Source organism: Echeneis naucrates, chromosome 7, assembly GCF_900963305.1.
Source record: "Echeneis naucrates chromosome 7, fEcheNa1.1, whole genome shotgun sequence".
Taxonomy (NCBI): domain Eukaryota; kingdom Metazoa; phylum Chordata; class Actinopteri; order Carangiformes; family Echeneidae; genus Echeneis; species Echeneis naucrates.
The window spans coordinates 5,506,534-5,527,803 of record NC_042517.1 but is presented as its reverse complement, the minus strand read 5'-3'; the positions used below and the strand labels follow the sequence as shown (position 1 = coordinate 5,527,803).

General features: G+C 40.3%; 2 protein-coding genes across 4 annotated transcripts; both read left to right on the top strand.

The window, feature by feature from the left end:
* Positions 1-321: 321 nt before the first annotated feature.
* On the top strand, positions 322-6,189 carry LOC115046026 (NEDD8-activating enzyme E1 catalytic subunit-like). 3 transcript variants are annotated; one of them, XM_029506100.1, is made up of 18 exons: positions 322-435; positions 561-599; positions 1,775-1,898; positions 2,015-2,095; positions 2,198-2,280; positions 2,620-2,700; positions 2,801-2,844; positions 2,936-3,000; positions 3,124-3,279; positions 3,749-3,851; positions 3,963-4,073; positions 4,192-4,245; positions 5,005-5,041; positions 5,121-5,202; positions 5,289-5,389; positions 5,479-5,542; positions 5,635-5,689; positions 5,815-6,189. In XM_029506100.1, exons 1-18 carry the CDS (start codon positions 416-418, stop codon positions 5,901-5,903), a joined length of 1,389 nt encoding a protein of 462 aa, XP_029361960.1. In that variant the 5' UTR covers positions 322-415; the 3' UTR covers positions 5,904-6,189. The 3 variants fall into 3 exon arrangements, with proteins under 3 accessions (XP_029361960.1, XP_029361961.1, XP_029361962.1); XM_029506101.1 differs by lacking the exon at positions 561-599 and having other exon boundaries at positions 401-435; XM_029506102.1 differs by lacking the exons at positions 561-599; positions 2,015-2,095 and having other exon boundaries at positions 401-435.
* A 1,779-nt stretch (positions 6,190-7,968) lies between these two features.
* LOC115046853 (chemokine-like protein TAFA-4) lies at positions 7,969-11,762 on the top strand. The gene is made up of 4 exons (XM_029507486.1): positions 7,969-8,083; positions 9,193-9,348; positions 9,558-9,682; positions 11,704-11,762. The coding sequence occupies exons 1-4, from the start codon at positions 7,969-7,971 to the stop codon at positions 11,713-11,715; spliced, it is 408 nt and encodes a 135-aa protein (XP_029363346.1). The 3' UTR covers positions 11,716-11,762.
* Positions 11,763-21,270: the final 9,508 nt, after the last annotated feature.

Genomic DNA, 21,270 nt, shown 5'->3' with positions numbered 1-21,270 from the left:
GAGCAGCGTTCTTGAATGCGCAGCAGCGACATGAAAATAAAAATTAAAATAAATTAGCTCTAGATAATGTAAATTAAAAAATATATATATATATAAATAAAGCTTGTTTTTTTTCACTTCTAGAAAACAAACAAAGAATTTCGCAAATGTTGCAGACACAGTTACACATTCTTTAACCTCTATCAATACCTCGGTAAGCGCCATCCAAGAACGACAAACATGAATATCACAGGCTGACATGTATGTTCTTTTGTTTTTATTTCGATTGACTGGAACCAGGGAAATAATAAAAAAAAATCCAATAAAATAAAATTAATGACGTCTCGTCTCGGAAGTCCAAGCTGTCGCGTGCGGCGCAGCTTTGACTCGCGTGAACACAGCAGCCCGAGAATCGAGGACATGGGACCGTGAAAGTATGGCGGATGCCGAGGAGCCGTAAGTGTCAATGGGCGAAAAAATATCACTTTACCACATTTAAACCCTCCAGGTTCGTCGTCGACACGGCTCGCTTGAACCAACCCCCCCCCCCCTTCCCTTTCTTCTTCTTCTTCTTCTTCCAGGGAGAAGAAACGAAGGCGAATAGAGGACCTGACTGAGAAGTTAGTGACGAATGCTAAATGAAGGTCTCCGACTGGCGGCAGGTTTGCGTTGCACAGTGGGCAGCGACTGCTGGGCCAGGAGACACGAAAACAAAGATGTTAGCCGAGAACACGAACGATCCAGATGGCTGTGCACATGTACGATTGAGCCGAGTGCCGGAGCGACGAGCCCGTCATGCGTGGCTGTGCACCTAATGCCTTGAAGATCAACCCAGAGAGGGTTCAAACTGCGAACAGAGTGGCCATTAAGTCAAATTCATGAACCAATTTATGTGCAAATGTGTGCCCCGTAGTGTAATGCAATGGAGACTGACATCAGAGAAGTACAGTGAGGAAAAAAACAACAGCTTCAGACTGCCAAACGAGTTACAAATGATCTGGTTATGTTGGCATACAACTTAGATTTAGTATGAACCTGCCAAAATATATTGATTACGATATATTGCATTATAACTGAAAAAAAAAAAAAGCTTTAAAGACCAGTTCAAACTGTATACAGTTGTGGTACGGGATTGGAACATGCACATGCTTATGGTTGAGATTCGGAGTAGTTTTTGTTGTAAATCTGGTTTTCCTGATAAGTGAGCATTTATTTGTGACTTATATTCATTGGCAGTGCGCAGACAGCATGTTCCAAACAAATAAAACTGACAAATAAATAAACTGCCGGCCATATTCTCTTATTCTTGATTAGTGGCTGCGAAATTAATATCTGGTATTTTTTTTTTTTTTACATTCATGATTTTTAGTGGCCCGATGTCCAAATGTTTAGGGTGCAGCAAATCTCTGGTTTTACGCCCAGCCTGCTGGGCTCTTGCTGCATTTCGCTCCCTGACTCTCTTTCCAAACATTAAACATGTGATGGAATAGCACGGATTTAGTTTAGTTCGGTGCAGTAAATTTATTGAATTTGTTAAATTCCACTCAATTTCATGGGTTATGTTATTTAATTCAATTGGTTATCACTTTCTGTGTATCATAAATGCTCAGAGAAAATTTCACCTGTTACAAAAAATGTGAAAATTGGGAGAATCATTTTGAAAGCATTGAGCTGGAACAGTTTCCCTTGGGACTTGAGCGTGTTGCGTGTAATGACGCTTTAGCAGAGATAAGTAGAGAGAAATACTTTAAATTGAGTTGCAAGTTCAGTGTGTCCCGGTGTGTTGTGTATCCAGAATGGCTGTAGATGGGGGACACAGGAACAGTGGTTGCGACTGGGATGGCCGGTGGAATCATGTCAGAAAGTTTTTGGAGAGACCTGGCCCGTTCACCCATCCAGACTTTGAGCCAAGCACTGAGGTGACACTGAAATACCTTCAGCAAAGTGAAAGACAGCTTTCAGTTTGCAAGTGAAGTTGAAGTGACATTTCTTAAATGCATTTCTTTAAACATGCCTGGTGTTTCTTTTCTATCAGTCGCTACAGTTTTTGCTGGAGACATGCAAGATTCTTGTCATTGGTTCAGGAGGACTTGGTTGTGAACTCCTGAAAAATCTGGTACGTTCTAGCTACAATGATTCTGCATAATGTCAACCTAATTACTCAAGAATAAAGTGTCAAAACACACCAGTGTGTTTCCATCACCCTGTTGTCCTCTAGGCTCTGTCTGGGTTTCGCCTTATTCATGTAGTTGACATGGACACGATTGATGTTTCCAACCTCAACAGGCAGTTTCTGTTCAGGTAGGTTATTTCTGCTTCCCCGGTTATAGTTTGAACAGTAGTTTAGGTTTTATTTATATAGCAAATGCAAAGGTGTGAAATGAAATATTATCGTAGCATAATAGTGCTCAGCAAATATGTCTTGCTCTGTGAATTAATAAGTTGTACTCAAAGTATTTAGTTCCTTTACATTAAAGTAAATATATAAAAATTCCTTCTTAATTATTGTAATCAATGTACTTTGTCTTTTCCTGTATATTAAAAGCAGGCTCCATTCAACGTTCCTCTTATATATATAATTATATATATATATATATATATATATATATATATATATAATTGCTTTATACACCCATTCAGGCCCAAAGATGTAGGAAGACCAAAGGCAGAAGTGGCTGCTGACTTCGTCAACAGTCGGATTCCTGGATGTAAAGTCGTCCCGTATCCTTTTGCTTCCAGTGACTGTTTTCACAACAGAAAACATCTCAAGCTGACTTAAGATTTTCTATTTAGATTTTCATTCCTTATGAAGAACATGCAGTCACTTTAAAAAGATCCAAGACTTTGATGAGTCCTTCTACAGGCGTAAGTCTGTTTTCCAAACAATATCTATGTATTGGCAGACTTTGCCAAATGAATGTTTTGGAGAGTTAAAACGTTCATGTTGTCTTTGCAGAGTTCCACATCATTGTCTGTGGACTGGACTCCATCATTGCCAGGCGCTGGATGAACGGGATGCTGGTAAGAAAGAACTTTACTTTAGTTCACTGGATTTCACGGTTGTTTGAACATGATGTACCTCTGCAGCATGGAAACATATGAGAGCAGTATGTTCTGGGTTATTGTTGACATTGGTTTCTGTAGATCTCCCTCCTGAGCTATGAAGATGGAATCCTGGATCCCAGCTCCATCATTCCCCTCATTGATGGAGGAACTGAGGGTTTTAAAGGAAACGCTCGTGTCATTCTGCCTGGCATGACTGCATGCATTGACTGCACCCTGGAGCTGTACCCTCCACAGGTCATTTTTCAGGAGAAATTCATCGTCTAGTTTCACAACAACAAAGGACTAAATGATAATTCAGATTAGTCAATTAAAACTAAAGACTTTTACAAGAACACTTACCATTCAGGCTGTGATTTGGTTGAAAGAAAGCATCTGTGGTGCACAGCAGATCCTGCGTTATATTTTCATCTGCAGCAACAGCAGTTTATTTTAGGAGAAAATAATAGATTTGAGTCATGAGTAGAAATATCCAGCAGTATAAACAGGCAAAAAGAAAAGCACCAAGGACAGAAAGTTACAGAAAATCTGAGTAATACATATTATGCAAGTGTTTTCTTGGACAGGAGGAACAATACTTTATCACAGTATATATTCAACACCATAAATATTGTCCAAAAGCTGTTATGTTGTGGCTACCTTAAGCTTGTTTTTTTAAACCCTTTCCTGCTTTTCTTGACCTTAAAATACATTTTACAATCCTCAGATAAATTTCCCCATGTGCACCATTGCATCAATGCCGAGGCTGCCAGAACATTGCATTGAATATGCAAGAATCTTACAATGGCCAAAGGAAAAGCCATTTGGAGGTAGACTAAAAACATTTGTTTTCTACTATAGCACATTCAAGCAAGTAACATAGAATTTAGTTATGTACACTCTTTCCATGGAGGCTAAGAAGCAGGACTTTTTCCCCCTAGACACCAGCGTAGATGGAGACAATCCAGAGCACATTCAGTGGATGTTTGAAAGAGCCCAAGAAAGAGCATCAGAGTTCAACATTACAGGAGTTACATACAGACTCACTCAAGGTAAACCTGTGAATAACTTATTCAGTCCGAATGTGGTACATCTGCCATTTTTTACTGATGCATTTCTCACAATAACCTACAGCTGAAATTAAACCGATACCTGTTTGTTGTGCCGCAGGAGTTGTGAAGAGGATCATTCCTGCTGTGGCATCAACTAATGCTGTTATTGCTGGTATGAAGCTCAGAAGCTTTAAGGTCTTTAGTCATTTCTGTTGCGAGATGTTGTAAGTTCTTGTTCTTGTTCTTGTTATTGCCCCTTATGGATCCTGTTACATGGCACATATATAATTTATAGTAATAATGGTGGTAATTTAAATTTTTGAGAATTTGCTGTAATTTTTTCAACAGTGGCTCTTGAACACTGAAGTAAACAAAAATTGGCTTCTTGTCTGTCAATCGCAGTTGAGTTTTTTGGTTTTTTGCTACATAAAATTTTATCAGCTGTATGTGAGCTGGTCTGAAGTGAAAGAGGCGTAAATGGCTGTACACGTCACATGCTGCTAAAAGACTGAGGCTCAAGCTGCATGTCTCAGGCAAAAAGTCAGCCTTGTTGTGTATTTCTATAGGAGAGCATTGCAGATAACAATCTTAGGAGTTTTTAGGTTTTACCATTGCTACATGGCCAGTATTTGCATAAAGCTTTAGCTGCTGCCTTAACAGTCAAGTGGAAATATTCAGCATCAAATTTAATTTCTACACAATTCAATCACTGTCTCTGGTGGTCTTGCACTAAAGTGCTAACCATCATGCTCTCGCCCTGTTGGTCCATTATTTTTCACTTGTCACTTTTTGATATTGAGTGACCGTATCATTAAGTCTTTCTGGAGGAATTGGGTTTAATGTTGTAACTCTAAACTCACTGAGTCATGACTTATTGTACTTGGAACAGTTATACAATTTGTGTAATTGGACTTACTTTTGATCTCCACAGCTGCGTGTGCCACTGAAGTTTTTAAAATTGCTACAAGGTTGGTAGCAAAAAGGTTTCTATCTCTCACTGCTTTTTCTCTCCACTGAAGATCACTAACATAAGATTTTGTTTTGCAGTGCATATATTCCTTTAAATAATTATCTCGTCTTTAATGATGTGGATGGACTTTACACCTACACTTTTGAAGCCGAACGAAAGGTTTGTTTTGATGCAATAAGAGGAAGAAACTGTATTACACGTTTAGCCCAACATAGAATATAATCAGTTTACTCCGTAATTTGCAGGAAAACTGTTCAGCATGCAGCCTGGTGCCCCAAGATCTCCAGTTTCCTTCTTCTGCCAAATTGCAGGAGGTTTTAGAGTACCTGACAGAAAACGCTGCACTGTGGGTATTCTGAAAATAAACAAGTTTTGAATGCTACCTCTGGAGGTGTAACAATTAACGGGTCAAAGTTGTTTATAAATGTTTTCCAGGCAAATGAAATCCCCAGCTATCACAACAACTCTGGAAGGAAAGAATAAGACGCTGTATTTGCAGGTAATATATGTAATCTTTGACAGTGGGATGTTGTATGGACATCTGCTTTTAACTAAACTGCTTAAACTGTTGTTGTGTCTTTTTTTTCCCAGTCTGTCAAATCCATTGAAGAGCGAACTAGGCCGAACCTCTGTAAGACTCTCAAAGGTAATACTACACAACACTCCAGTAATTCCCTGTTTGTCCAGCATAACCTGTGACCTGCTGAAATTCATGGTAATATGCTTAATGTTTTCTTTCTATTTTTTTTTTTTTTTTTTATTCTAATACAGAGCTGGGCTTGTCAGATGGACAAGAATTAGCTGTGGCCGATGTCACCACACCCCAGACGGTTCTGTTCAAGCTCAATTTCACCGCATGAACTATCACTTAAGCACACAGCACAAAATCCAGACTAGCCGCCTCCAAATTTAAACTGGTCGCAAGACGATGCTGATGTTTCTGTAGCACATTTCATACAGTTATGTAAATGGGTTTGGTCTTACTCTTGGAACAGGATTGGTTGATGTACGAACATGAAATCAGTTAACTTTTTGTTTACTTCTTTGTGCCCTGTTGACTTATTATATTGTCTCTATTTACCTGTAAGTCAAATGAGAATAATGATGTGCACTATGTCCTAATAAAGTTTTATTATCATGGTTGTAGCCGAAGCCTATTTCATTCGATGATTTTGGCTCATCCTCACTGAGAAGCAGCAGGCTAGCTTCGTAGTTAATCCTGAAGGACTTTAACTGGATTACATCCACCACACATATCCGATTGTCTTTTAAATCTTGGATTGAAGTCTGATATTAAGATCACAGTGACTATTAGATATTTCGTTAATTGAAGTATAAATTATGGTTTGATTCAACTATCTGAAAGGAGTAGTCATTAAAAAGACTAATGTTACGCAGCAGCCTGTCTTTGTGTAAGACTCCCCAGTCCACGGCAGTACTGACTCTACTTCTATTTTTATTCTATTTTCCAAGTAATGTGAACAAAATGTGAAAGTGAAATAAGGAACAAAAAATTGAAATTCTAAATTAATGTTTAACTGAAGAAACCGATAATGATTGATTGATTGAGAATAAAATAAGGAACCAAAATGACAATTGGGCATCATCAATAAAGCAAAAGCAGCTTCTCGTAGAAACTTAACAAAGAAAAAATAATAAATAACTGAAATAATACGTGGCACAGTGTGATGTCTGCCGTCAGAGTGTCCCTCTAAGCCTCTTAGGCCGCTAATGAAAGTGGCCGCATCTTGTCCCGCAGACAGATGGTTCCTGTGCCGATCAGGTTTTAATTTCCCGTCTTTTCTGAGCGTTCACAGACTCATCTGAAACATCGCAGGCAGTCTGACAGTTCCAGCTCCAGCGACTCCAGGAAGAGGAGCTGTTGTGAGATTTTTTTTTTTTTTTTTTTTTAGCCCCAGCTGACGTGCTGAATGTTTTCTCCTCCACATGATTTTTTTTTTCCATTCCTTAATCGTTTCACATTGATGGAGAAAACTTCAGACTTGGAGGATCACATCTGTGTCAAACTTTTGCATCCTCGCCAAGACGATAATGAGACACTGATAAGGCGGCTTCAGCAGCGGATTATTATTGGTATAAACAACCCCAGAACAGGTAAGAGGCTGAATGTTTGATGCATTTTGAATTAAAGTAATAATTTCTGTTCGGTCTGATTTCAAGTCTGACGATCAAAATTCATTATCTTCTTTTTGATGTCCTCTCTTCTTCTTTTTAAATGTTAAAACGTGTTAGATATTATTGGTTGTGTACAACACAGTAAGCAGCAACAGCAGGCTGGCATTATGTTTTCACTCAAATATGACAAAAAATAAGTTACAATTCTCTGTAAATGTAAAAGTGCACTATGTTTGAAACTTTATTTATTCTTTCGCCAATCAACAGGAAAATTAAACTGTACTGCTGCAATAACACCAAACACATAGTGGTTTCACTTTGTTAAACGTGGGGATTTGCTGTCTTTCCTCACTTTAGTTGTAAAAAAACGAGTTGATCATGCTGCCAGGGTTTGTTTCAAATTAATTTATGTCTAATCTGACATAAAAATCCACATCCCTGTTTTTCTGTGACTCATATCGACTGGAATTTGTTTTGGAGGGAGAGTGTAGCTTTGAAAAATGAGATGTTTACAGCTGAATGGGCAATTTTTGTCAGAAGTGAGTGCAAGGACTCCCTCTCATCTCCCTCCACAGTTGCCACCGATCTTGCGGTTATTGGCATTTGTTTGAATAGTTTTGGCTTATGATGTGAATGCCATAATTGGACAATCTAACGAACCACATCAGGAGTTTGGGGAATTTAATAATACATATTATCTCACTTAAAGTTCTCCTGCTTCAGGGGAAACTAGCCACCTAATTGGGTTAAAATGTGTGTAAAGCTCTTTTGTGTGTGCTTGCAGGCAAGATGGAGCTGAACATATCGACTCGACCAATTCACTGGGGTCTTCTGATTTTCTGTATCGTGAGCCTCTGCAGCCAGCTAGTGTCCGCTGGCAACCAAAGCTCCCGAGGACAGACAGGTAGGTGTCAGACCCAACCAGACCAGACTCACCCCCTGAGGGACTCATTATGGCTCCTGGTCACCAGCCAGGCCGCCTGATTCAGCACCAACAACAACCTGAAACCCCCCCCTCCCCCGTGCTTCTTGGACAAAGCAGTGAATATGGTCTAAATACATTAATTAAAAAGAATTTGATGGGCCACGCACTTTGTTACTGTGGTTTGACTTAGTTCAAACTGCACAAATAATGAAAGGCTTGTTAAACATGGGCGCAATTGGTTTGGAAGCAAAACACAACAGCCAAAAGCCCAAACTTACATTTTGAAACACGCCCAGCGTTGTTTTTGCATGAAATCTTAAGCTGTAAAAAGTATTTCTGGCAGACATGAAGGGGAATAAAAGTACGACATGGTAAAACGTAACCTCTGCCTAAGCAAGTGTATTTTATCGATAATTCCATGTTTAATTTTTGGGCTTCTGCTTTGATTAGAGTCTGATTATTAATTAACCGTTCCGTCCTGCACGTATTGTTAGTCATGGAAGCAGATAATGAAATCATAAATTAGCAATAAGGACATATGTTTTGTTTTGTTTTTCCCTTTTTGTTTTTGCTTCTGCTCCACTGCACCCTGTCAATTGAAAATATCAGGACGAGTCAGCAGTGTCATAAGGAGAAGCAACATTCAAGTTCTTTTATTTGTCCTTCTGTAGATGTGACCGATGTTTCTCTTCATGTCAGCTCTGCTCAGTTCTGTTCATACAGGATCTGAAACCTATAACTAGACAGCAAAATCTCCTGAGTGCTGCTAATATTTTTCGATGTTTTGATGTTTGAATGCTTCTCTTTCCTGTACTTTGAGATAAGTGCTGATGCTCTTTATCCACTTGGTGGTGCTGTAGCTTTAATATCATCCAAATAATGGCAGAAGCACACTTGCCCCTGCCTACGTGGTGGCAAACAAACCCCCCGAAACATGAGTAGATTTATCTAAATTTAACATCTAACAAATTCAGGAAATCATTGCATTCTTACAGAAGTGCGTCCATCTGTAGAAGTCAAAGTTACACGGGCTGCATCCACTTACATGCGAAAATTGTCAGTGTTCTCTCTAAATTTTCCTTCCTCAGGGTCATCCCAGGAGAGGACAGGGACTTGTGAAGTGGTTGCTGCTCATCGTTGCTGCAATAAGAACAAGATTGAAGAACGCTCTCAAACAGTCAAGTGCTCCTGTTTCCCAGGACAGGTGGCGGGGACAACGAGAGCTTTGCCCTCTTGTGTTGAGGGTAATATTACCTGCCCCTCTTCTGCCTCTCTTATCCAGGAATTTTCTGACATGGCACGCATAGAATATTTGTCGGTTTAGCCAGTTACAGCAGAGGAAGTATGACATATGAATGAGATGCCCCCCCCCCCCCCCATACACCTCCCTCAAACAACTAATCTTTTGAAGTCTTTCTATCTAAAAGTGACCTTCTGCTCCATTGTGCGCCAGCATCCATTGTGCGTCAGAAATGGTGGTGTAAAATGGAGCCGTGTCTGGAAGGGGAGGAGTGCCGAGTTCTCCCTGACCTTACGGGCTGGTCATGCATCTCCGGGAACAAAGTCAAGACCACAAAGGTGAGGTGAAGGCCTGCATCACATTTAGTCACAGTGGCACGGAAAATTTAGAAAAGATACAACGCAAAGTAGTCTCAGTTTGAGATGCAGAACGTATGGAAACTTTCACACAGCCAGACCACAGACGGCTTCCTCTTCTTTCCATTGCTACCTGGCAAACAAGTGAATTCTTACGATAAAGCTTCATTTTCGAAAGTTCTCCTTTGATGCTGACAGATTCTTCAGTCAGCCATGATAATCTCTTCTCCCATTGGCCATATCAGCCGTCTTGCTCTCCACCAGGCACAGCAGGCTCACAGAACCTAATTCTATAATCTGGTGAAAAATGGAGGCCAAGAGGACAAACATGAAATAAGCTGTAAAGTAACGCCGAAAACTAAACCCCATGTAATTAAATCTAATGGCTAAAGGAAACCCCTGCTGCATTTAGAAATGAGTTGCCTTTGCATTGAGCTGTTTTGTATGTGCGTTTCCTGGGGGAGACATTTTACACCAAAAGAAGCCAGTGAGTTGCAGCTATCCAACAGTCATGGGGCTTATCAGGTTATAGTGAACAGCAGAATAAAAAAGGGAGGGAATGCACTTGACCATTTCACATTGTTTATTTATTTATTTATTTTTTAATTCATTATTAATTTTTTTTTTTTTTATTCAACTGTTGCTCTGACTGTCAAGCCTCGTGTTCTTTCAGCGCACACAAACAGTTCACAGTGACAGGCAGAGAAGAGACACTTTAAACTCGGCCATTTTTTAAACAATTGTTCTTCAAACAAACAAAAAGCGAACACACAACCGTGGATTTCGCGCCCTGAAGTGAATTGTTACTGACAAATTTTAGCAGATGCGGTAAAGTGGGATTCCTTTGAAAGAGTCCTGAAAGTATTAGTCAACGTTTAATGGGAAAGTATGACCAAACTTTTGACACAAACCGCACGATGGCTACATGCAGCGGAAAGGCAGCTCACACTTCAGCTGACAATCAGCCTGCAGCACTGATGTCCAGGAGCAGCTTAATTCGGCTGCTGTAAGACAGAACTACAGCGAGTTGCAAATATTTGTGATGAATTAAATGTTTATGAACCCCCCCCACACATACACAACTCTAATGGATGAGTGGGAGAAAATGAAATAAATTAAATGATTGGTTGGATATTCACGATTAGAAATAGCCAATAAAGCAGAAGCGGTAATATGTAAGAAGATCCACCGATTTTCGGCCCATACGTGGTGAATGTTCCAGTCCTGAACAGATATTTTCCTGTTATTGCTACAGCCACTGCTTTAGTTTTACTGCTGTAGGTAGTAAGAAATTTAGCAGACCCAGCACACTTCCCGGTTTATTCCCCACACTGTTAGTCTTGTGTCTTAAAGTTTTGCTCAGGGTGAAGTTCGAGTATTTCTCTTTCTCAAGCTTCATGCACACAATTTCTGGCAGAGTGGAGAAATCAAAGATTCCACATCCATTGCCAGGTGCGTCTTGTCTAGTGCAGCTACATTTGCTTAAGTTTATAACAGGAAAAGTCAGGTTTTTGTCCAGGCGGCTCACCTGGTACCATTTGGGATTTGATCCTGCAGTGAACTGAGTTTGAGTCTTTGTTGCATGTCATTCCCAAAATTTCCTGTCACTCTCACTGTAATAAAGGAAATAACAGTCTAAACAAATCTCACCAGCCACTTCTCAATAGAAATGGTGCCCGAGGCTCCGGTGTGATGAAGTATTTACCACCTGCCATGCCAAAATAATGGAAAACACAAGCTCTTTGAAAGGTTCAGTAAATCATTAAAACCTCTGGCTGTAACACAAACCTATAATGTCTTTACCTTATCTGGGAGATTAAAATATTTCTGTGTTAAATTACATCATTTAAAGAGCAAATTGAATCGGGAATTCAGAATGGATCCCTCCCAAGCTGAACTCTAAAACCTTCAGCTTCACCTTTTATGGAATATACTAAAATAGTTTGTGATGGAAATGAATAAAATGCCAATTTTATTTTGCTTTCTTGTATTTTTGTCTTTAGGTTGCCCGGTAGCACGACAGAAGCACCATCTAATTGGTACAACCCCACGTTGGTCTGCTACAGTCGTCTTAACGAACACCGGACTCCGGGGACAGTGAACGCCCCATCAGATAGAGCAAAGAACAATATAGATTTAATTAGATATCTGCTGGCTGAGATTTAAAACTACAGGAACTCATTAATAATTTCTTCTGGCTTGAACACAATTTTAGTTGGGGTCAATCCCACGGAGTGGACAATCTATTTGCAATTGACTTAAGATAAAGTGATGCTGCACCTCTTTCCCCAGCCCAAACAGACAGCGACTGCAAAAGCCTGTACCATTGTTTCCGTGCTTGATATGCAGGGCACATTGTGATGCACTCAATCAAAGTTTGGATGGGCCTGCTGGCAGACACTTAAAAAGAGATTTTGTGGATTTTCATGAGGCAGAATGTGAATCCAGTCAGCGGCTTGTGACATTCTCTGCCGATCAAAGCGGAGGACCACAAATACTGAGAAATGTATGATTATGTAGCATTTGTAGACAATGCTGTCCCATAGACATACTCGGAGTTTGGTAAAGAGGTCAGATCCCTGTGGAATAGTCCTTGCCACAGAGAGGCACTCTTACAAACATGTGTGCACACACATGCATGCACGCACAGACACAAAAACACACACACTCAAAAACAGCTTTTTACTCCACTGGTTGGACAGGCCGCCACCTGCCACGCTGTGATGGCATGCACGCAAGCATGAAGCCCTGATGCAAAACAAAGACTGTTTGAAATGCTAATCATGGGGAGAAAGAGGAGAGAAGAGAAGAGAAGAGGCGCTTCTTCACTGCTGAGAGTATTTACATCATGCTTTTGTTTGTCTCTCTAAACTGAGTACTCCTGTGGAGGGGACTCCACTTATAGTAATGATGGGAAATGTTGGAGTTTCTCTGCCTTGAAGCAAATTGTAGCAACTAACAGAACAGAATATTTATCATTATAACCACTTCATCAGTTGTCCTCTTCATATGAATAATGTTCCTTCTGGACCCGCCCTGACCGCCTTTCTTTTTACCTTTGCAATGAAGAAGCATTTTTTCTAATAAAATGAATACAGTGACTGCAATCATCCCATCTGAGGGATCAGATTTGTATGAATGCCACACACTGTGCTCTGTGTTGAAAGCAGCTGAATTCTAAACAGTTTCCACAGCGTTTACCCAACGCAATTATGCATTACGATCCTTTTTGTACTGAAAAGATTCCTCACCTAACTGTCATGCAGTCCAAGGTAATTTACGCGTGGGCTTGCCTTGTAAACATCCAAGTTATAATTATAATTTAATCTTAGAATTGTTGTCAAAACGATAAAAAAGAAAGTAATTTTAAGATTCATGGCATGATACTGAGATGTGCAGGATGTTTAAGAAAACCCTTCACTTAATTCTCATGTCATCCAGGGCAAGATGCTTTTGGTGTCTTTTTCCAGGTTCACTAAAAGCCTATTACATAAATAATGACTTTGGTAAATGTTGTTCAGGAGCGTTCGTAAACACCATTTTTTTTTTACCTGTGCGCTGTTTCATTGTCACCTTTCTAAACCAATCAGAAGCTTGTGACGCACTCGGCAGAAGTGTTACAACAGTCTGCCAACGGCACAGGTACAGTATTAGAATGTAAAGGATGGACACGCTAACAGCGCCACAAGTGTAAATTGCAGAATGTTTACACAGAGGGATTACTCACTTCTCCACCTTTGTCTGATTGCAGCTTCTCTACATCTATTTTCCGTTGTAATTATCACCATACATTTTAATTTTGATGTGTGGGATGGATATAATATGCACCCTGAAGAGATTGGCCTGGGCTCTGGAGAACTATCAGAACAATTTCCTGGTCACCTTGAGACCAGGAGATTAATGAAGAAAATAATGGATGAATAAAGCCTGAATGAAAACAGACATTGCAGCGGCAGCCGTAAAGTTTTTCATGGTTTGCTGCTCTTCATTTTTGTTTTGGCAGGCAAAGTTTCAATTGAATGCAGCCCAACTTGTTGATGATGTGTACCAACTCGGGAAATAAAACAAAAAGCATTTAAGTCCACTCCTCACCTCTTCAATTTAATGGATTGTGATGGGTAAAGATGCTTTTCAGAGACTTGAATTAACTTCTCAGACTTGAATTGAAAGTTTAGCCGGATGAATTAGACTTAATATATAATTATATTGCAAGCTCGACTCAGAAGCTGCTTAAACTTTTGCTGAATTCCAACAGTAGTCCTATTTTCTACTCCAGCTCATTGAACTAACCAGGATCTTGTATTTATGTATTCATACGTTGCACAGAAATGCAAAGTTCATTGAAGTGAAAGGTTATAAGTACTCCCTGACTGTTCTTAAAATCTGAGCAGACCTGGACAAGAAAGCTTTGGAAAGATCAGGAACCCGTGGAGCTACATTTTCTCACTGAAGAAAATGTGGCAAAAAGATGAATCCATGGGGAATTAAACTGAATAAGTTAATGTGTGACTTCCATATTATTACTATTTCTGCCCTGCCTACCATGTTTATTATTTCACCACCATATTAAAATTGAAATATTTTATTCACGTTGCATTCTTAGCAACATATTTTTTGACATACTAGTTTTTGTTATTGTTTTTTTTTTTTTTTTTGTTTTGTTTAGTTTTTTTCAAAATTTCGACGAGAACTAAGTGTTTGGAGCAAAAATTGAAAATAATGTAAATTCTTTCACACCCTTGAGGGGGTTGTTTCATCATTGACAGCAGGTGTCTTCAAATGTATGCTCATATTCCTAAAATACCTGCGGAATTCACAGCTTTCTCATGCTGATTCATTTTCAAAGGAACTGGTGTGACATTCTTTCGATGATTTTCAGATGGGTCCATGATTCACGCACACTCATGCAGACTCTTCCAAAAGTTTAAGAAACCTGTGCAGGGCTGTTTGATTACCTTTAATCTGGAAACTAACCTTAAAGTCAGTCAAAGGATCTTTTTCTCTGTGCTTTTGTACAAGCTGAGCGAAACCCTCTGAGCACCTGTCATAAGGCAAGGCTTTAAAAATGAAAATCAAATCGTAAATTTGAAATGAAAGCAGCCAAAATAAGGTAATTACGGTAGGCGTGCAGGATCCTTGTGCCTTAGCTGCACACAAGACCAATGGCATACAGATGAGGCAACAGATGAAGATTAAATAAATGCATTATTTTCTCCCAGTAGTCTGCCAGATGATAGAGGAATAAACCCGATTTAGAGAAATTATTGAAGGGGAATAAACAGTTTCATGGACTTAAATCTCATAATTCAACATTAACTCATAAATAACGCATTTGAGCCGGCTTGTTTGATATCAGTTTCCACATGAAATGTGATGGGGAACCTTCACTCTCCTGAGTCTCTCCACTGGAGACAGTAGTTCATGTTTGCTAATAGAAAACAAACTGTCTTGAGGCACATGAAAAACATAATGGAACCACTGTTCTATTCCCCTTTAACAACTTTTTCCTCATCCGGAGTTGACACTTGTAATAAAAAATGTAAACAAATTCTCCCTTTTGTCTCTCTTTTGGTCTATAGTGGGTGTGTGCATGCGTGTTTGTGTGTGTGTCTGAACTAAATTAGCCTTCTTTTACTGCAGGCAACTATATTGTATAGGCGACGCGGTAATAGACTGAATGTAGTTTGGCCATGGCTGAGAGGTTTCATTTATTCGCTTTGCCATTATGCATACATATTATCTGGAATAGCGATTCCATTTTTGCGTAATTAAAACAGAGAACTGAACAATTACACTAATGAACAAACATTAATTGGACAATATTAATGCTATCAGCTCTGCGATGTATTCATATTCATTCACGCCTCACAGCTATTGTTACAGTAATGAGACAGACAATGTCACGTACCTGAGCGTGCAAGGAGAGACATTTCAATCCTGATGCACAGGGAATCACTCCATATGTACCTGGTGTGTAAATCCCAGACATTTCTCATTCAAAAAGCTCTTTTTATTTCTCCCACAAGATTAAAAAAAAAAAAAAACAAACCCAAAAAACAGACTAATGTAATCACATTTTATCATTGGCTTCCTCAGCTGAGTGATAATTAGGTTTCATTTCACTGCTTGCTGTGTAAATTTATTTCAGATTCTTTTTCTCTCTCTTTCTTGAAATATACATCTTTTAACTCGAGAAGAGGAATTGTTTTATTTTCATTTCATAAAAGTATAATTCTGGAAGATGAAACACATGATTGGTGAAGGTTGAGCTTTTTGCAGTCTGGATCAAACCAGCCACACTTTATTTATTCTGAAAATGATAAGAACAGTCTTGCAAATATCAGCTAAATTGTTTTTACTCTTCAGTGTTTGCATGGATTTAACTGTTAATATATAGATAGTGGTAGTGAGCTTTAGGGATGCTGGTAGATAGACTTTGTTGGTTATGGTCCGAGCCACACGAGCTGTTTCCTTTAGTTCCCAGTGTTTATGCAAAGTTAAAGTAACAGATTGTTAGTTTAGCTTCGCACTCAACACACAGGCAGGCAAAGTGTTATTGATCTCCTCATCTAACTCTCAGCAAGAAAGCAAAAAAAAAAAGTCTGTTTACCAAAACGTCAAGCTACGCTTTTAAAGATTAGAACTAAATTAGGGCAAGGATGCTTCCTTTTGCAGGGCTGTTCAGGGACAAACAAGAACAAAGGTGGAAGTGTGTGACTGGAGTGCCGTCCTCTGAACCTTTGAAGTATGATGTGCCGGCACATTAAAAACAAAAAAAAAAAAACAACCTAACAACAACAACAACCCCCCCAATATTTCAGTGTGTTCAACCTTTGGATTAGGAAGAGCTCTAATTTCCTGAACTATTTTTAAAGTGTCTTGTTTGGGCAATTGTGACTTAATGTCAGTCTCCATTTAAGTCAAGAGGAAGGCCGAGGCCTGAGTGGCACACAAGAAAATATCCTACAGCAAGGCAACACAGTCTCAGCGATGGATTGGACACGAGTCGGCCGCTGCTCATTTCACGTCCTCTGCCTCGGCAGATGACACGTGCATTATGTCATTGTCTGCGGTGAAACAAACACAACAAACGAGAAGCCTCAGACAGATAGTGTCGTGATCACGGACACAACAGTGAGTGTATAATGTTCAATGACAGGTGCCCTGCTCATTTCATTGATGCCTTCAGAAGTCCTCTCAGTTCCCTGTAAAAGGATAAAAGCTATTTATTTTCAAGGCAGAGAAAGAAAACTAGCAGCTTGGTTAAATTTGTTAGTATTCATTAGCATCGCAATTTCAACTCATTTTCTTGTTTTTCAGCAAGCGTTTCAGCTCGCAATTCAAATAGAAATAATAAGAGCACGCCGCCGTCTTCCTCAGCCTGGAGGCACTTCCATGCCACGGTAAGTCTGTTCAGCCTCCAAAAAGCTGAAGTATTATACCAAACCTATTTCTGCATACCTGTAGTTATTATGTAGCATATGCTGTGTTATTCTCAATAGCTCGACAAAAGGCAGGGGGAGCTCATCTTTAATTCAAGGGAGGCTTTCTCACACAGAGATAAATCCTCTTCCCACTTATAGGGGAGGGGAAAAAAGCCTCCAAGTATTTATCTCTCTGTTCAGCAATTATTTAGCCTACCTGTTTCCTCTGCAATTTCAGAGAACTCCTCCATTTTTATGGTTTTGTTATGCATTTAGCTGATGCTTTTACCTGCAGAAATGGATCCTCTTCCACAATGCCAGCGTTCCAGCCCACAACATATGGCCGACGCTCTTGTCACAATCGCTTCCAAACAATCACGTCAGGCTCACAGCAGGTTACACCCATTTCAAATCATCACACACGGACACCCAACATTTTGTTGTGCTTTGTTCTTCGTGATGCAGCGTGATTTGATTAGAAAACAATTTTTAGCCCCCTGATTTAATTTACTCTCTCACATTTTGTCAGCGTGATTCTCTTTAAAAACATCCCTGCAAAAAAAAAAGAAAGAAAGAAAGAAAAAAAAACAAAAACGCAGCACGTCAGCGGCGTGCCTCAGCATCGGCCTGACATAACTTGATATAAGCTGTTGCAACAGACACTGTGCTGGTGTCATTGTAAATCTGTCTGTGTTTGCTTTGTGTGATCAAGCTGTTATTCTTTTGTGAAGACCTGACAGCATGAAAGGCCTGGTGTTCTCTACATGAATCATTTAGATGAAAGGCCGAGGAGGAGGAGAAAAGGAGCAAAAGGCACCTGATGTCAACTTTAATTAGAATCCAGTTTGGTCCGTGTTACTTTGACTTTGAAATCCTTGAATCCTGGAGGGGCAGTGGAGACAGTTCTCAGTAACAGGATGTGATTGGATTAGGAGATCTTTAGGTGTGGACAAGCTGTCTACCAATCGCTTGATGCCACTGAAAACAACAGCAAAGAGGGCTCGCCAAGTTTTACCTGGTTATATTTACACCTCGTACGTAGTCCTAATGCTGGTCTTCACCCGTGCAGATAATTATTGATGCGTGGAGGTTATGCTGCGAGAGGCGATATTTCACGCTGAACACCTTAGCGTCTTGCTTTAAGTTGCGCCTTGATATTCATGGAGACAGAGCTGTATCTTCCAAGTTCAGAGACTGGAACATGACTGGACTGTCTGAGCGTTTTGAATGAAATGTGCCTTCAGAACAAACCCACGGGAACCTCAATTCCCAGGACATCCCTCGTGTGTCATAAAAACGAAGTCAGGGCACATCACCATCACTTGTGTGTTATTTTTCACTGTTCTCCGGCTTGATGTGAGACATCAGAGCCTACAGCAGCAGCCCAGAGAGCCACTCCAAAGACTGATAGATAGAAAATGAGATGCCGCTCGCCTCTGTCTTGCACACATTATGCTCATTTAGCAATCCTGTGTTGGACAGGAAGCATTATTTCAAACGCTAGTTCAAATTGTGGTTGCCTGAAGCAAATAAACCAAGACCTAAACAGCTTTTTCACGTATTCACAACAGATATGCAGCCAGAGCAGACACTGCGGCCTCAAACAAACAATTTGTCATTTCGGTACAATGGATGATGGACACAGTGCTGTAATTTGGCATCTGTGTTTACGCTGCATGATCCATAACGCAGATGGAGCTAAAAGACAACACTGCCAAGGACATCACAGTAGAGATACTGAATACGACCTGCTCAGATGGCTGCTAATTTGCTATTGGTTGTTAATTCAGCCACAGCTGGATTTACAGTACACAAGTCTTATTTCTCATTAAAGCTAAGCATGGCTGTTTGTTCTCATTAGGGTTTCTAATTGAGCCACACTCTGTATGTTAATGTTAATGATCTGTGTGTGTGTATTCGTGCGTAATGTCCTTCTAAAACATTAAAACTTTTTTCTTTTTCTTTTTCTTTTTTTTTCTACAGAGAACCTCGAAAGGAGGGTCACCAACCACCTCTGGAGATATCTGGATCTGCAAATAGCTGCCCACGCTGCAGCTACCCTTCAAATCACTGCAGGAGGAAATCATGCTTGTAAGAGTCAGAGAGGTAATACAGTGCCAGGAGCCTGGTGATCTGAAGGTGGTTAAAGCATGGCTTGCAGTAAGAAGAACTGGCAGGAGTTAGATGATGGAAAGATGGAGACACACGGCATAGTTCAGAGCGAGGTGAGAGCGGTGGCAAAGATGAAAATGCGACTGTAAGCTCAGACGAGGTGGGGAAGAAAAGCGAAGATGAGAGGAAACTGGCATGAACTTTGGAAAAGCCGGGCCATGCTTGCGTGCTGTTTTTCATCAAGGCAGCGTAAGATGCGCGCCATATTCCAGCAAATCTACACATGTGGAAACACATGCTCACCGTGCTCCAATTAAGGAGGGAACACTGAAACCCTGAAAGGTCCAGAAGTCCATTAACGAAGCATATAGTCAACAAAGTGACCCTGACCCTTGGCACCGAAACCCACTTAAAGAGAATCCAGAGAACTCTTGATCTTAGCAAGTGACTAATACCTGTCGTTGAAAGCCGGACTAAAGTTTCACAGCCATATTACAGCCAATACCCCGCATGCAGATGCTATACTTGAGTCACAGTCCACCTGATGCGCTTTGTTACTGGAGCTGCTGGAGCTGCTATAGTCTCATGGGAAGATCCACGGTAAAGGCCCTGGATAGGGCATAGATAGAACATCACTGAGAATCGATGCATTTCAAATATATATCAGTCAAGTTAGGACATAGAAGAATTGGCAACACGACAGCAAGTGGTGAGATTCAGATTTGTGCAGATTGAGCAATGTGACTACAGGAGAGGGATCGAGAGGAAGCACAATACACTGTAGGAAGCAAATAATAAGCACTGATCACAAATTAAGGCTGGCTCATTTATCACAGAAACTCCCTTGAAATGCATCTTTTCAAGCGAAGCTGTGGGACACGATATCAACATTGTTGCGAAGAAAAGACAGAAACTTTACAATTGCATTGAATGGATGGTCTTGGTGTCGGTAGCAGGATGTACCAGCATAATGAGAATTACTCTTCAACCCGAAAAATGGAAAGGAATACATCTATTATAAATAATACCACTGATATCATTTTGTATGTGATGTATTTGTTCGTGGGGTTCAGTTCAGTATAATTAGGGAACTGAGTCAACAGTACAAAGCCTAATGGTCTCAATGGTCGCGTTGGCTTGTGGCCTCAGAGCTGCTTTTATGTTCTTGTCCAGCCCTGCTAGATGTCCCAGATCATATGGAATCAAAAAGAGGTGATAAAAGAAACTTCTTCTGTGCATAAATAAACTGTGTAAGAAGCTAATGAAACGCAGGCACTCTATTTCTGTTACAAACTGCAAGCTGAAGCTGTCAGATCACAGTTCAAACCGGTCAGACGCTGAAAACGAAATTCTTTAAAAGATTAAACGCGGCCGCCGATATAAAATAATACACGGGAGGAAATTAGAAGAAAAAAAAAAATCTGGTGGTGTCTTTTTTGTCTCGTAAGTGAGTGAACTATCGTGTTTGAAAGAATAAACCAGCTTGGAAACAAAGCCAAGTGTAAGTGAACGGGGGGGGGGGGGGGGTGGGTGGGTGGGTGGGTGGGGAGGGTGAAACAAATGGAAGTTGCAGAAAAAACTTTCATTTCTCCAGAAGATGGATGACACCCTGCTTCGCGCCAGCAGTCACCTAGAGTTTCTCCTGGAATAAATCCTGAGGGGTGGGGGCTGTGAAAGCAATGGCCAGTATCCCAGTGTGATACTGCATCAAAGTGTTGTAAATACAGCAGTGAGTCCTGTTCCCCATTCATCTATGTGTGAAATCATTCTCAGCCTCATATATCTATGTGTGTAGAGAGCAAGAGCAGTGGAGCTGCAGTAAATAACTTGAGTGTTGCACTTCTATAGTCTGAAGGAGATGATTAGGATGTTTGAGGCAGAAATCATTATGATTAAAAGGACGAGTTTGACATTTTGGGAACGGCACCCATTACCTTCATTGGAGGGTTGGCTCAGCAAAGGGACTGGAGAGAGGTTTTAAACAGCTGGACTGCCAGAAAAAAAAAAAAAAAAAATCTCACAAATTAACGTTCG